General features: G+C 39.4%; 1 protein-coding gene across 14 annotated transcripts in view; it reads left to right on the forward strand.

The window, feature by feature from the left end:
- Window positions 1-15,758, forward strand: part of SIPA1L1 (signal induced proliferation associated 1 like 1) — a 221,412-nt gene that overhangs the window by 165,303 nt on the left and 40,351 nt on the right. For all 14 annotated transcript variants that reach the window (XM_055798044.1, XM_055798039.1, XM_055798124.1 and 11 more), the window contains 5 exons: window positions 2,449-2,552; window positions 3,765-3,922; window positions 7,530-8,106; window positions 9,181-9,455; window positions 15,383-15,661. In XM_055798044.1, coding sequence (XP_055654019.1) covers window positions 2,449-2,552; window positions 3,765-3,922; window positions 7,530-8,106; window positions 9,181-9,455; window positions 15,383-15,661 — 1,393 coding nt within the window. The remainder of the gene's footprint in view (window positions 1-2,448; window positions 2,553-3,764; window positions 3,923-7,529; window positions 8,107-9,180; window positions 9,456-15,382; window positions 15,662-15,758) is intronic.

Consider the following 15,758-nt stretch of genomic DNA (forward strand, 5'->3'; position numbering starts at 1 on the left):
GGTGCTAATGAATTTGTACATCCCTCAAACCTCTGTTAAATACAAGGAAATCAAAGTAGGTTGTGCCTTACCATTCTGACCTTGAAATGATGGATGCTGTTCCAGTGCACGGTCTTGGATTTTACTGCAATTGCAGTGATTTGATTTAAAGTAAACACCTGTAATTATTGTGTTGTACTTCAAAAAAAGCATTCTGGACTTTTAAGAAAGAAGAAATCTGAATGGTGAGGAAGATACACAGTCTGTAGTGGATATGGATTTACATTTGTAGCTGGATTTGAGTAACAGGGATTTAAGCTGTGAAGTACTTGGAAATAATGGGAATCGTTAAATGTGTCATTTGGATTGTAGCCTTGTTACTTAGTTTGCAGAACTAGTGCTTTTCTGAGAAAGAACCCTTTTCTGCCTGAAATGAAGTCCATCCAGGAAAGTTGAAAGTTTGGTTTAAATGCATAGGTGGTGTTCTAGTATATCATTTGTCAGAATTCCTTTATTCTTTTCCTCTTCCCCCCAACCATTTTTGGGCCTTTTCCCCTTCTGTAGGGCCTTCTTTCCCCTGCCTGTTGTCTTCCCAATCGCCTTTGGTTTTACACCTGGTCCCCCTTTATAGTTCTGTGTACCATTTTTGTATGTTCTATTTATAGAAATTCATGTACAAATTAGCATATTTAGTTAGACAAAAAAAAAGCCAGCAAGGAGTTATGTTGATGTTCAGGTGACTTTCAGGTGCATCTGCCTCCTTCAGCATGCATTGTAATGATCAGGATACAGGGTGCTGTAAACTGAGTGCAAGATGAAATGATTCCCTTTCAGCTGTTGTGCTGTTCTAATTAGCATTAAAAAGGAAATATTGAGCAGTTAGCTAGTGTTTTTGTAATGGCAATGTTGAGTCTTGGAAAAGAGAGCCCAATCTCCTTGAAACATTAACAGAGATGTTTTTTATCAGATTCTAGGAATCTTATTTTTTTTTCCTTATTATTCCCTTTTTGTTCTGTAGAGATGATTTGGAAATGCAATATCTCTGTGCAGCTATAATGTAGAAAAAAATCCATTTCATTTTATGGATGATGATGTGGTTTTTCATTTACAGCGAAGTTACCTTTATTTTGTTATTCTGACAGAAAACAAACTTGTCAAAGCTTATACCTAAAACCTGGGTGAATAAACTGTATATTTATGTTATTGTAAATGCTTCACAAATCTCAGCACTATTATCTCCTTAGTAACATGATCTCTCTCCTAACAAAAAATGCCAAGGTCTAGTATTTAACAGCTTTTTAAAATACATTGCTATAAATAGCTGGGATTATATAATGTAATAGCATGTTTATATAACTTCAAAAAAGCAGGATGCTTTTTTCTGTATAAAAACCTAGCTATTTTTAAAATCCTATTTGAAAACGGGCTTTTTGCACTGTGGACAGCAGTTATGTTTAATAGAATATATTCACTATTTCAGCTTTAAATATGTTACTACTTAAATTAATGGAATATTTTTCAAAGTTGTTTTTTTTTTTTGAGAGAGAGAAAGAAAAAGTAAAAACTGAAGTTCCCAATTTGTCTGTAATCAAGTGTTGTCTTCAACCAACACTTTGTAAACTTTAATAATATCCCCTCTTCTTTTTTTCTTTCTAAACTTCATAATCCTAGTTTTTATCACTTTCTCTCCACATGGAAGTCTCTCCATCCACGTATAATTATTTTTGTGGCCTGTTTCTGGATCCCTTCTCTTTCTTCTATAACTTTTAAAATAGGGTGGCCAGAACCCAAAACAGGTGAGAGTACCTTTGATTAATATGCCAGCATCTTAATCTCGTTGTTGTGGGCTTTTCTGTCATCAGCTGTAAGCATGCTACCATCCCATTTGAGTTTTTGACTGCTCCTATCCATAAAGCACCTGTTTTAGTGAAGGTTTTATCTGACTTCATTACAGTTAATTTAGAGCCCTGGTATTATGTTTAGAAGAACCCATGCTCTTTTTTCATATACTGTGGGTTATATGTCCATTGATATTTAGTTATGCATGAGATCATGGTATTCATTTGCAGTGTCTTGTCTACCTTTTTTTCTGAAGTCCTTTTCACATTCTTTCTAGTCCATTTTCATTCCGATTAGCCTGAGATACTGGGTGGTGTCTGAAAATTATTTCAGACTTTTATCACTTTTCATGCTTAAATAGGTGTTTTTCAGGGTTTTCTGGTATAAGTTCCCTATTGCTAACAAGTCCTTCACTGGGGAAAGTACAGTATGTGCCATCTGTATGTGAATTTGCTTTGGCAGGTGAATAAACTCTGGGTAAGTTTTTACTTGCTGACATTTCATCTAGGATCAAGGATGAATAGGAATTCTTGTCTTGCCTGATTATTTTCTTTGATAATACTGAAACTTAATTTTTAATTTTTTTTAAAAAACAATGCTTTTATTTTTTCTTTTTTCCTTTAACTGAAGCTGATTCAACGGGTACTCACTCCCTATACACAACATATAAGGACTATGAAATCATGTTCCACGTTTCTACTATGTTGCCATATACTCCAAACAACAAGCAACAGGTAAGATGGACCATGCTTATTTTGAATTAATTTTTCCTCCATCTCAAAAGTAGCTGAACTATTGAGTATTTATGACATCTTTCATTTGTTACTAGCAAAATAAACACTTAAAGAATCAAAAGTATCAGAAGTAAAACAGGCCATTGTGTCAGGAAGATGAGCAAAGCAGATCATTGCAGGTACATCATAGATAGATTTTTCTCCAGAAGACTGTTTTCTGTTCAATTATGCATTACTCTTTGCAAGTTTGATGCAAATATTATGCAATAATGTCAGTAGCACATCTATGTTACATAAATAAGAGTTCATATATTATGTCAAAAGGACCATAGTGTACTTGACATGATTTTTCAACCTTCTGCAGCAAAGTCCGTTGCACTTCACAATTTGCTGAATGCAGTCCTTAAAGTGCACCCAGTGGGAGGTGACGAATGGGTCGTCCAGCATACTACATGAGAAGACAGGAGACAAAATCCTTTTTATTTTTTGTTATGTTGAAGCACTGTGTAGGCTGACCTGCTTTGTTACCCTGAAGTACCAGGTCTTTTTAAATATTGGGCCATCTTGTGTATGTTGCGTATACGTTTTACTCTTTACTCAAGAAACAATGTTCTTTTGTGTTTCTGCAAATAAAATTGAAATTTTCTTTAACAATAAAACTCTACACAGTGTTCTTTTCAATTTGCTTTTGTACACTAAATGTTATGCTACTTTGTAGTTTACCTTTCTCTTTTACTGTAGTCTTGGATTTACTGAAGGAAACCTATCAGAAAATTATTGTAGCATGTCTTAAGGACGCTGACAACTATTTTCAACTTGAAATAGAACCTACTTCTGGCTTGTAAAAATATATAAAGTAGGGAATGTTTTCCAGCTTCCATGAGTCACTGATTACTCTGATACTAGCAGGTTTTGTTGCTGTTTTTCCCCTTATTTTAGCTTAAAATATTCCCTAACAAGATCTTCCTGTATGTTACATATAGAAATGAAATTGTTATGGAAATGCCTATGCCTAAAACTTGTTAATGAACAATATTCTGGTACTGGTTATATAAATCTTCAACTGTTTCAGTTTTCAGCCTGAAGTACCGTTTGGAATTAAAAAAAAAAAACGAACAATAGTAATGTTATAAAAATGAGAAATAATTTAAAACTGGGAAAAGACTGTGTTTTAACCTGTGTATCTTTTTTGTTGTTGTTGTTTTGTTAAAGCTTCTGAGAAAACGACATATCGGAAATGATATTGTGACAATAGTTTTCCAGGAGCCTGGAGCACAGCCATTCAGCCCAAAGAACATTCGATCACACTTCCAGCATGTCTTTGTTATTGTAAGAGTGCACAGTCCCTGTACTGACAGCGTTTGTTACAGGTAGCTATTGCTAGTTTCACTGAAAACGTGGACTTTGAGTGCAAAGGGAGGTGTCATTCCTCTTTTCAATCCTCAGTAGGGAAATGCAATGAAAGAAGGGTAGGGGTTGTGGAGATTTTGGGTCATGTGAATGTAAAACACTTCTTGAAAAGTAAATAGACACACATGAGTGTGTAAAGGAAACGCCCAGTGAGGAAATTAATGGTGTCTGTATGTGTGTGTACATACACATGCATGTATACACACACACATATATCTCTCTCTCTCAAGCATTTGGGAATGATTTTAAAATTCAATTCTAATTTGCATTTTATTCTCCTCATTACAAATATGCTAGAAGAGCATTTCTGTATTGATTCTTATGAATTCACTTTTCAGATAATTTGGGCATCTGAGCGAGTTTATGTTCCATTTTTGAAATTAAAACACTGAAAAAGTATGACTAAACTTTCAGAAGAAAGCTATAAGCTCTCTGGAATATTTTGTCTGAAATATCTCCACTTCTTATCTTATTTCAGTCCAACAAAGAAATTCCAGAACATTATACAGAAAAAAAAATATCTTAGTGTGACCTTAAAGTCAATATGCTCAAAATAGAAAACATTAATTAATCATAACCATATAATAAAAAATTGCAAGATGAGATTCCTGTTCTGCATAATTTTTTTAACCAAGTTGACAACACATAGAAATAGTGTTTTTGAGTTACACTTCTTTTTATGATCAATGAAACTCTTTACCTTTGTTATATTCTGAACTCCTCAAGTATTTTTATTTTTGTGTTGAGTGATCTCAGCAAACTTTTCTAGAGCTCCTTTATTTAAAAAATAAAGTGTCAGAGTAATGGATTTAGAGTAGTTACCTTGATATGAGGTAGCCTATAGAATTAACTTGTCTTCACTGAAATACAAATGTTCACCTATGTGAAGAAATGTGGTTTATTCAGTCATGTGCTTTTTAGAGGAAGAGCTAAGATTGCAGTGTCTGAAATGGTGTATTCATGTTTAAGTAAGTATAGTAAGGTTTTTCCCTTCCCGTAAGTTTTTGGTAACTCTCACACAGCACTTCTGAAAGAGATGCTGAACTTTGTACATGTATTAAACTCTCCTAGAGCAGACATGTTTATGTTGATACTTGTTTTTAAGGCAGCTTATTGACAAATTTCACTGCTACATAAGTTATGTGAGCATAGATTGTTCTTAAACTTTTGGACATACGTTTCAGCTTTTACACTGTACAGAAACTAATTTTGAAGTAAAGTAGGAAATATATCCACAAGAGCTACAGATGCATTTTTCCATTTGATTTGGGTGTTGCAAACAGAGAAAGATCTGCTTTTAGTTATTATTTTAAATAACATAACTGTATATTTTCAATTTATTCCTTTTAAAAGGCATGGGAAAGATTTATACTTGTTATGCGGTAATAAATTTAAATATCTTGGGCTTTTATTTCTGATCTTTAGACTTCTGAATCGCTTTCATTTTTCAGGTGTTAACTACAAGGGCTGGGACCTTAACTGGTTACTTATTAGTGAATAAAATTTTAGAATTTCAGCTTTGGTGATGCCACAGGTTTAAATTTTAAGCGGAGGAGGAGGAGGTAGGAAAAAAATGGAGTGTCAGTGTTCATTTTTCATACAGAAGACTGCCAGAGTATTGTATGTTCTGTGTATTGCCTTAAAGATTAAAATACTTTTTTTTTTGTCCAGTGCAAACACTTGATTTAAATCTATAGAATTCCATTGTGAAAAGTTTTTCTAGGAAACTTTTCAAAGTACATTTGACCTCTTTTTCACTGAATTTTTTGGAACGGTTTCATAAATTCATAATTCTAGACAAAACAGGAAGCCATATAACATAAATATGTACTGGAATTTATATTAAAAATTACATAAAAGGAATGAAATCAAGCACTGTCTTGGCCAGTGATTCTCCCTGCCAACTAAGATAAACAATATTTCAGAAGTCTGGCTTTTCTGTTGGCATCATTCACTTTTTAAAACTTATCTAGCATATGTTAAATATTAAATTCTTTATCCCTGTGATTCATGATATTGAAAACCTAATCAAACAAAATGTCACTGGTAGTTTTTCATTATGTTCAGTAATTGTGTTTAGTGCTTAGGCTTCTCTTAGTAACAGACCCTTTCAAGGGTCACTGAAGATGATCAAGAGTCAGATGGTTGTATCATGAGCACCCCCTGTTGCATGCTTTTAGATATATAGGCATACATTTGAAGAAAATATGACTGTCAATGACATCTTTCAATATCAGTTGTCAGAAAATATAATTTAAAAATCCCAAACCAACAAAAAACCAAAAACACTCCACCACCCAAAATCAGAAGAAGTGGTTAAAGGTTATATGACTTTAATTTTTCTTTTGGTGTTTCTGTCACAAACATACACACCTCTGCCCCCCCCAAAAAGCTTTGCTAGTATTGCGGCAATCTCAGTTATTGGTTTGTTTAGTGGAATTTCTCTGATTTAAGAATTCAAATAAGTTAGAACAAAGTGTGAAAATAATACCAGCCAGTCTTCCAAATGAAACACCACATGCATTTGTAGTGTGTTCAAGTTCCATCCTATTTTTCTTTATAAAACTCAGTTACCATTATTTTTGACCAAAATTATGTAAAGCTTTTTCAGATCTAGTTATAGATATGTGTTAAATCATATTTGAACTGTTGGAGCTTTTGTTGTCACAAAACTGTTGAAGTACAATTGTTAGTCTCTTCTTGGCAGACAGACTGGCAAGTGGATAATACTAGATGGGAATGGCAAATCTTCAGTGTTGCTAAACAACTCTCATCTGTATCAAAAGAGAGAATTGACCAGAGAATAGCTAAGCTTGTCAGCATTGCCTAAGGCAATCTCATTATCAGTCCATCACTCTGTATGGAAAAACTAAAAGGAAGAGCTGAAAAAAAATAGGCATCTATTTCTAATGCATGCCTCCAAACTTCTAAGAATTTTCTTATTTCTAGCATTTTTAGAGTCAGCAGACTCTAGCATGCAATATCAGCTAGTGCAGTTTTTGATCGAGAAATTTAAAACATAATCAGTAGTGTGATGTATATATGCATTCAGTCACCAGAAGGTGATTCTCTCAGTGAAGCTGGCCTTGTGAGATGACTTCGTTTTCATCTTTTTAATGTGTCCGTTGTATTTCTAGTATTGGTGATACACATCGCATTGCTTTCAGATGAACCTTTCAGCTTTAGGTAGCTAAATAATAAGCTAGCCTTTGTAATGGCATGTGTAAGAAATCTTCTGTTTATGGTAAACCCAAACAAAACTCAGAGTTACCATACCATACAAACTCGAACGATGGTTTGTCACTTGAAGCTCTCTTTAAGCTGTGGTACCAGGGATCACTCAAAAATGCCTAGATGCAAAAGTAACTGCCCTTCTGTTTATACAGTAAGGGGGACGTAACCTCCATGCCGGCAACATTAAAATGTAAATATAGGCATAGTGGTGAGAAAAGGAGAGAAAAATTGATGGCCTAAGGAAAAAAGGAAATCTATTTTATGTATTCAGAAACCGCTGCATTTGCATACAGCAAAACACTCTGCTTCTTCCTTATTCTTTATTTCTTTTAGTGTTGCTGTGACAAGATCAAGAGATGTACCATCCTTTGGACCACCTATTCCAAAAGGTGTCACGTTTCCTAAATCAAATGTGTTCAGGGACTTCTTACTAGCCAAAGTCATTAATGCAGAGAATGCTGCTCATAAATCAGAAAAGTTTCGTGCGATGGCCACCAGGACCCGTCAAGAGTACTTGAAAGACTTGGCAGAGAAGAATGTCACCAACACACCTATTGACCCTTCTGGCAAGTTCCCCTTCATCTCACTTGCTTCAAAAAAGAAAGAAAAGTCCAAGCCTTATCCAGGAGCAGAGATCTATAGTTCTGGTGCTATTGTATGGAGTGTCCATGCAAAAGACTACAGCAAGGGTATGGAAATAGACTGTCTCCTAGGCATCTCTAATGAGTTTGTAGTCCTCATTGAACAGGACACGAAAAGTGTGGTATTCAATTGCTCCTGTCGCGATGTGATAGGGTGGACTTCAACAGACACAAATATAAAAGTATTCTACGAGAGGGGTGAATGTGTTTCTTTGGAGAGCTTCATCAGCAACGTTGATGACATCAAAGAGATCGTCAAAAGACTGGAGGTTAGAATGTGTTCTCTTGTTCAGTTCCCCTTTGCTTTCTGCTCTTGCCCTGCTGCCAAATAAGACTTCAGTTTAAGTAATGCTTGGGATCCCTAAAACTGTTCTGTTTGTCATGAAATTTATAAGGACTTTCCTGCTTTTGTTTCTCAAAATCCAATATTGCTTTTATTTTTATCAGATATCAGCCAACCTCAGCTGGTTGTGTGTGTGTCAATGAAGTCTCAATGTATTAAAAAAAAAAGAGCAGGCCCTTCAGATGCGTAAATTGCTCCCACACAGTAAATACAGAAATGTCACCTTTTTTCTTTTCCTTGTTTTCCTTCCCTTTCTCTGTTTTATAGGCTTGTTGTATCTTGTTTCAAGTGAAGCTGCAATATCTTTCACACTGACTTATTATGTTGCCAGCAGGGTGCAGTCCCAGTCCCTGTTGCAACCTTCAGATATTCTCTGAATGCATGTGATAAACTAAAAATGCAGTGAATCATGGTGTCTGTCGATAAAGCATCTGTCCATGCTCATTTCTTACCCAATTAAGTTGTGAAACAATGTGTTATGTTTCACTCGTTCCTGTAATTTCACAACTGTAGTTTTGTAATGACCAGGAAAAAGGGAAAACCAGGCTCTGTTAAATTATTCTTAACATTATTCATGCTCATGGTACATAGATGATTTGACAGTTGCTGCATGCCACCACATTCTGACTGAAAGTAATCCTGCAGTCTACTGAAACAGCTAAAATTGTAGAATGGTTGGTTGGTTACTGAAGTGTAAAAGAGAAAGTGGAGGTGCTTGTGTAACTCCCATGTGTTTTTCTGTTGTTTGTTGCCATGTATCTTCTAAAATTCCTGTTTCAGTAAAAATTTCAAGGCAGAACCACTCTCTACTGAAAATACTAGTTTGAATGACAGACACATTTCAGCTGATTACTTATTCAGGACTGTGTTATGTATTCCTTGATCGTGTCCCACCATTGTCTTGGGAGTTGGTTGATTATACAAAAACAGACACCTTAAAACTTTATTAGCACTGAAGGTTTCTGTGTGCATTAATTTCTATCTTCATTTCAATTCGCAGCTTGTGACTAAGGGCTGTGAAACAGTGGAGATGACTCTGCGTAGGAATGGTCTAGGTCAGCTTGGTTTCCACGTAAACTATGAAGGCATTGTGGCAGATGTTGAGCCCTATGGCTATGCATGGCAGGCAGGACTGCGACAAGGCAGCCGGCTGGTAGAAATCTGCAAGGTGGCTGTAGCCACTCTGAGCCATGAGCAAATGATTGATCTTCTGAGAACATCAGTAACAGTGAAGGTCGTCATTGTCCCTCCGTATGAGGACTGCACACCACGCAGGTATTGTGTAATAGCTACATTTGGTCTGAACTATATCTTGATTTGTGGGGTTGCGGGGAAGGAAAGACCACAGAGTAAGTGTTAACCTCCGGAAACCATGGTATAATTGTAACGTAGCATCCAGTGTTGTAAGCTGAAAGAGAAGTGCAGGAAAAACGGCCTGTACTCGGACTCCAGGCCCCTCCATTACCATGAATTAATAAAATATGTGAAGAACCTCACATATCCTTTAAATTCCATGGAATTTAACATGGAAACCAAACAACTTTTTGTTGACATTTGTGCATTTATGATGCATCAAAATTAATTGTACATTTCCCTCCCTGCTTTACCATTTGTTGGTAGTTTGCAATGTCCATGGATGTAATTCTTGAAAGCTGCGAATAGACTTAAGTTCTTCCACTTTCACAAATAAGTAAGGCTGTAAATGATGAGAGTTTATCAAAGATATGAATCTGTCCAGAGAAATTGCTGCAAATTGTAGTCCTTCTTTACTCGGCAGTAGATCCTGCTGCATCTTGCTCAGTTCCCAGCCATGTTAAGCCTAAGGCTTGTCAGCTGTATTATTGCTTTCATGGCTTTAAAATGCTGCTTGATCAGAAATAAGCGGTAATATGTGCTTTTTTTTTTTTCTAAACTGGGCATTACATCCCTGCGTTTTTCCTGAACTTGCACTAAAGCTTTTTATAATTTTTATTGCTCCCATCTGAACTCTCTGCAGTTGTCTGTAGCATTTAGCCACATCACTAAATCTGATTCCCATGTTGCTGGCATCCTGTATTAATATCTTGTAAATGCTATACGATTAAAATTGAATGATCTTTAATAGACTAAATTTGCCTGCAGGCTAGCTCAAGGCTTATGCTGATTTGCCAAGAAGCAGCAAGTACAGTTATCAAAGTTCAGTGTATTCCTTGCAGTGAGAGACTGAGTTTTTTGCAGTGCTGTTTTCTAATCAGGCAGTATCTCTGTAGGGGTAGATGCTAAATCTTATGGTTGGGGCTAAACTTCAATGCATATTTATTACGTGAAATTATGTCTCCCAGCAAAGACCTTGTACTTGCATAAAAGGAGAATCCGTGTTTGTTTCTACTGTGAGCCATATTAACTCCTTTTGTAACTGGTAGTAAAACAGGAGCAGAGAGAAAGGGAGTTTTATTTGTCCCTTAGTTGTCAGTGGAAAATTGAATACATGTCAGGGATTAAAATAAGCAGTGGCATAAGGTCCCCTGTAAGGTATTTGGGAAGCTTTTGTACAGTATTTAGCAGCCCAAGCAAATGGAGAGTTCAGCTGCAATCATAGCAAAAGGATTAGAGCTGAAAAATCTGTGTGGAAAGCACAGATCCTGTTATTCTGAACTAAATTAAGGACAGCCAAAAGCAGACTTAACTTTAGTGTATCCAAACCCATAGTGGGAGGAGAAATTACTGCACTTTTTGAAATACTATACTCAGCATCAGTGAGTTTTGTTGTTTTCTAGTGAACAAATGTTCATGGTGTGTTATTGTCTGGTTATAAAATTTCATAAAGCAACTCTTTATCCTGCTTGCTGTGTCCAGAATCATCAAGGTTTAGGAACTGTCCTGAATTTGTAGCTATCCTATATACATTACTAGATAGTTGACTTAAATCGGCACAAAGCAATTTCTCTCTTGGGCAATCAGTTTTCCAAAACTGAAGTCCATCTCTTACGTCTTCTGGAGGTCATTTAGTATTTCTACTACAGTAACTTCTACCGATCATAACTAAATTGAAGATCAGTTCTGTTTGGTATAGAACATTCATATGAGAAGCAATCGCTGTCCTAATAAAAATTGATTGACATGAAGTTGAAGGGAGAGCAGGGCTGCGGTTAGATGAGATGACTTGCCAGCAGGCAATGTGCAAGGTCAGTAGCACATACAAAAATATATCCAAACACCCTGATTGAAAATCTAATGCCCTACACAGAGGCAGGCTTTGTTATGGCTGTATCTCTATTAGAAGATGGTCATTAAAACGTTGCCGCTGAACTCATTTAGTGGAGTGATTACTGACCCTGAAGTTAAGGACAAAGCAGCAAGAGGAAATTGTGTATTCTTGCTTTTTAAAACTGTAGCTATATCTGCAAAAATAGAGGGGAAACCTGAGTTACTGAAGTATGTAATCTCTAGGGAAAGAATGGCAGAGACATAAAGTATGAAAACAAAAAAGAAGGGTATCAAGATGTTAGTTAGGTTGTGAGTGGACTTCAAAAACAAATCTCCTGATCATCCCCATCTACCATGCAGTGGTTCACATCACATAGTGGCCGGGAGCACACAAACATTTCTATTTACATGAAGCTGAACTATGTGTGCTTCAAAAGCACACCTTGTGCCTTCTACTAGTTTAATTTGCAGGTCAAGACTAGAGAGTATGCCAAAGTCAAACCACAAAATGTGTGTATTGTGGACAGCAAGACCTCAACACCGACTGTTTCACTTTGTCTGTTCCTATTAGACTGCACAACTTGCTAACGTTGGTATAGCTGGATAACAAGCTGTTTTGTATTGTAGCTGGGAAGAGATACTTAGGGAAGAGCTAAAGTAAAAAATTTTGCACTGATTGCTTATTTTTCCTTCCCATTTCCTTCTTTTCCATCCTGTCCCTGCAGGATAATGATGTGTGTAGGTAAACAAAGTAATCGCAATAAAATAATCACTTAGAAGCATATACATTTGTCAAGAGAAATACCAAAATTATCCTCAGCAAAGCTGAAGGTCACATCTGCTTTCTAAATCTCTCATTTTGAATGTATACAGAAGTTTGTGCTGGATCTTCTGTGGACTGCATTAGCTGATGTCCTGTTTTACTCTAGTTTTTCTGCTGTCCTGCTACTGTACATCCTCAGGAAGCAATGGGCATCTTTTGGGATTGGCCTCTGCAATTTTTAGCCAGTGGTTTGTTTTCATAATATGCAAATTTACCAGCTGAGGTACTCTAAAGCCAAAGATGTTTGAAAATGAAGTGTAATGCATTATTTCATGGGAATCTGGTCTTTTCATGGCTGTTGATGCAGCAGAGAGATTTATTTCAAAAGCAACAAACATTTCAGGTCCTACTTGTCTGGGTGCAGGGAAGTTTCAAAACCCATGGCGCTTTTTTTTTTTTTTTTAATTAGGAAAGGGAAGATACTCATCTAGCAGATGTTTTAGCTTTTATAACGCAGTAATCAGTTGAAGAGTATCAACTTGCACAACTGAAGTGCTGCAGTGGGTGGCTATAAAATCTTCAGAAGGGATGGGCAAGGAAGGTGAGGTGGTGGGGTAGCTCTGTATGTCAGGGAGTGCTTTGATTGTCTAGAGCTTAATGGTGGTGACAGTAGGGTTGAGTGTTTATGGTTAAGAATCGGAGGAAGAGCCAACAAGGCAGATACCATGGTGGGAGTCTGTTGTAGACCACCCAACCACGATGAAGAGGCAGACAAAGCATTCTACAAGCAACTGGGAGAAATCTCAAGTCACTAGCCCTTGTTCTTGTGGGGGACATCAACTTGTCTGCTGGAAACACAATACAGTGGAGAGGAAGCGATCCAGGAGGTTCCTGGAGTGTGTGGAAGATAATGTCCTGACACAGCTGGTCAGTGAGCCAGCCAGGGGAGATGCCCCGCTGCACCTGCTGTTTGTGAGCAGAGAATGACTTGTGGGTGATGTGGTGGTTGGAGGCCATCTTGGGCATAGCAATCATGAAATGATAGATTTCAATTCTTGGAGAAGTAAGGAGGGGGTCAGCAGAACTGTTACCTTGGACTTGCAGAGGGCCGAGTGTGGCCTGTTGAGGACCCTGGCTGACAGAGTCCCCTGGGAGGCAGTCCTGAAGGGCCACGGGTCCAGGAAGGCTGGGCATTCCTCATGAAGGGAGTCTTAAAGGGGCAGGGGCAGGCTGTCCCCATGTGCCGAAAGGTGACCGGCCTGGCTCAACAGAGAGCTTTGGCTGGAACTCGGGAAACAAGGAGAGCTTACCATCTCTGGAGGAAGGGGCAGGCAACTCTGGAGGGCTGTAAGGATGTCACAAGGTGATGCAGAGAGAAAATTAGAAGGGCCAAAGCCCAACTAGAAGTTAATCTGGCTGCTGCTGTAAAAGAGAATAAAAAATGTTTCTATAAGTACATTCTCTGGGTACCCAGCCCCTGAGCTGGAAGGCAGGGACGAGGGGCAGAATGAAGCCCCCACAGGCCAGGAGGAAACGGTTGGGGACCTGCTGCTCCCCTTGGACACAGACAAGTCTATGGGGCCAGATGGGATCCACCCAAGGGTACTGGGAGAGCTGGCAGAGGAGCTCACCAAGCCGCTCTCCATCATTTATCAGCAGTCTGGGCTAACTGGGGAGGTCCCAGCAGCCTGGAGGTCAGCCAGTGTGACACCCATCTACAAGAAGGGCAGGAAGGAGGATCCGGGGAACTACAGGCCTGTCACAGCCTGACCTCAGTGCCGGGGAAGGTTGTGGAGCAGGTCATCCTGAGTGCCATCACACAGCACATGCAGGACAACCAGGGGGTCAGGCCCAGCCAGCGTGGGTTTAGGAAAGGCAGGTCCTGCCTGATGAACCTGATCTCCTTCTGTGACAAGATGACCTGCCCAGTGGATGAGGGAAAGGCTGTGGGTGTTGTCTGCCTGGACCTTAGGAAAGCCTTTGGCACCATCTCCCACAGCTTTCCCTGGAGACACGGGCTGCTCACGGCTTGGACGGGTGCACTCTGCGCTGGGTAAAAAGCTGCTGGACGGCCGGGCCCAGGGAGTGGTGGTGGATGGAGTTACACCCAGCTGGTGCCCGGTCACAAGTGGTGTTCCCCAGGGCTCAGTGCTGGGGCCAGCTCTGTTTAGTATCTTTATCGACGATCTGGACGAGGGGATCGAGTGCACCCTCAGCCAGTTTGCAGGCGACACCGAGCTGGGGGGAGTGTTGAGCTGCTGGAGGGCAGGCAGGCTCTGCAGGGGCATCCGGGCAGGCTGGACCCGTGGGCCGAGGCCGGTTGTACCAGGTTCAACAAGGCTCAGTGCCGGGTCCTGCACGTGGGTCACAGCAGCCCCACACAGCGCTACGGGCTGGGGGCAGAGCGGCTGGAAAGTGCCTGGGGGAAAAGGGCCTGGGGGTGCTGGCTGACGGCCGGCTGAACGTGGGCCAGCAGTGTGCCCAGGTGGCCAAGAACCCAACAGCATCCTGGCCTGTATCAGAAACAGCGTGGCCAGCAGGGCAAGGGGAGTGATTGTCCCCCTGTACTGGGCACTGGTGGGGCTGCACCTCGAACACTGTGTTGAGTTTTGGGCCCCTCACGGCAAGAGGGACATTGAGGTGCTGGAGCGTGTCCAGAGAAGGGCAACGGAGCTGGTGAAGGGTCTGGAGCACAAGTCTTGTGAGGAACTGCTGAGGGAACTGGCGTTGTTTAGCCTGGAGAAAAGGAGCCTCAGGAGAGACCTTATAGCTCTCTGCAACTACCTGAAAGGAGGCTGTAGTGAGGTGGGGGTCAGTCTCTTCTCCCAAGTAACAGGCGATAGGACAAAAGGCAAAGGCCTCAAGTTGAGACAGGGGAGGTTTAGATTGGGTATTAGGAAACATTTCTTCACTGAAAGGGTGATAAAGCATTGGAACAGGCTGCCCAGGGAAGTGGTTGAGTCAGCATTCCTGGAGAGGGATTTAAAAGGTGTGTAGGTATGGTACTTAGGGACCACAGTGGTAGACTTGACAGTGGTAGGTTAATGGTTGGACTCTGATCTTACAAAGGTCTTTCCCAACCTAAACAATTCTATGATTCTAAAATCTGTTAAATATGTGTCTAAAAACCAAAATCTTACATTTACTGTGTCATAGAATTAATTCAGTTTCTGTCTTCATTTTTCTACTGTTGTGAACAGGATATATTTAATTTAGGTTTTTATAGCAGCATGTTAAATTTCTTCGTTTCCAGGAGTTCTTCAGAAAACTACCGTATGCCAGTGATGGAATACAAAGTGAATGAAGGAATGCCGTATGAATTTAAATTTCCCTTCAGAAATAATAACAAATGGCAGCGAAATGCAAGCAAAGGACAGGGACCTCATGTGGCTCAGGTACCATCCCAAATACAAAGTCCAGTAACATCTAGGATTGGATCTGGGAAAGGAGAAGGGAAAATGCCACCCCCAGAACGAGCAGCCAACATCCCCCGAAGCATCTCTAGTGATGGACGCCCATTGGAGAGCCGGAGGTATGTGTTGTCTTCACAAATGGCTTTTCATCGCTGCTCAGAATCTTGTCTGGAAAAAAGCACAATAGATTTATCTAAGTATCTGAAGACTGCTTTT

Source organism: Falco peregrinus, chromosome 1 (genome assembly GCF_023634155.1).
Source record: "Falco peregrinus isolate bFalPer1 chromosome 1, bFalPer1.pri, whole genome shotgun sequence".
NCBI lineage: Eukaryota > Metazoa > Chordata > Aves > Falconiformes > Falconidae > Falco > Falco peregrinus.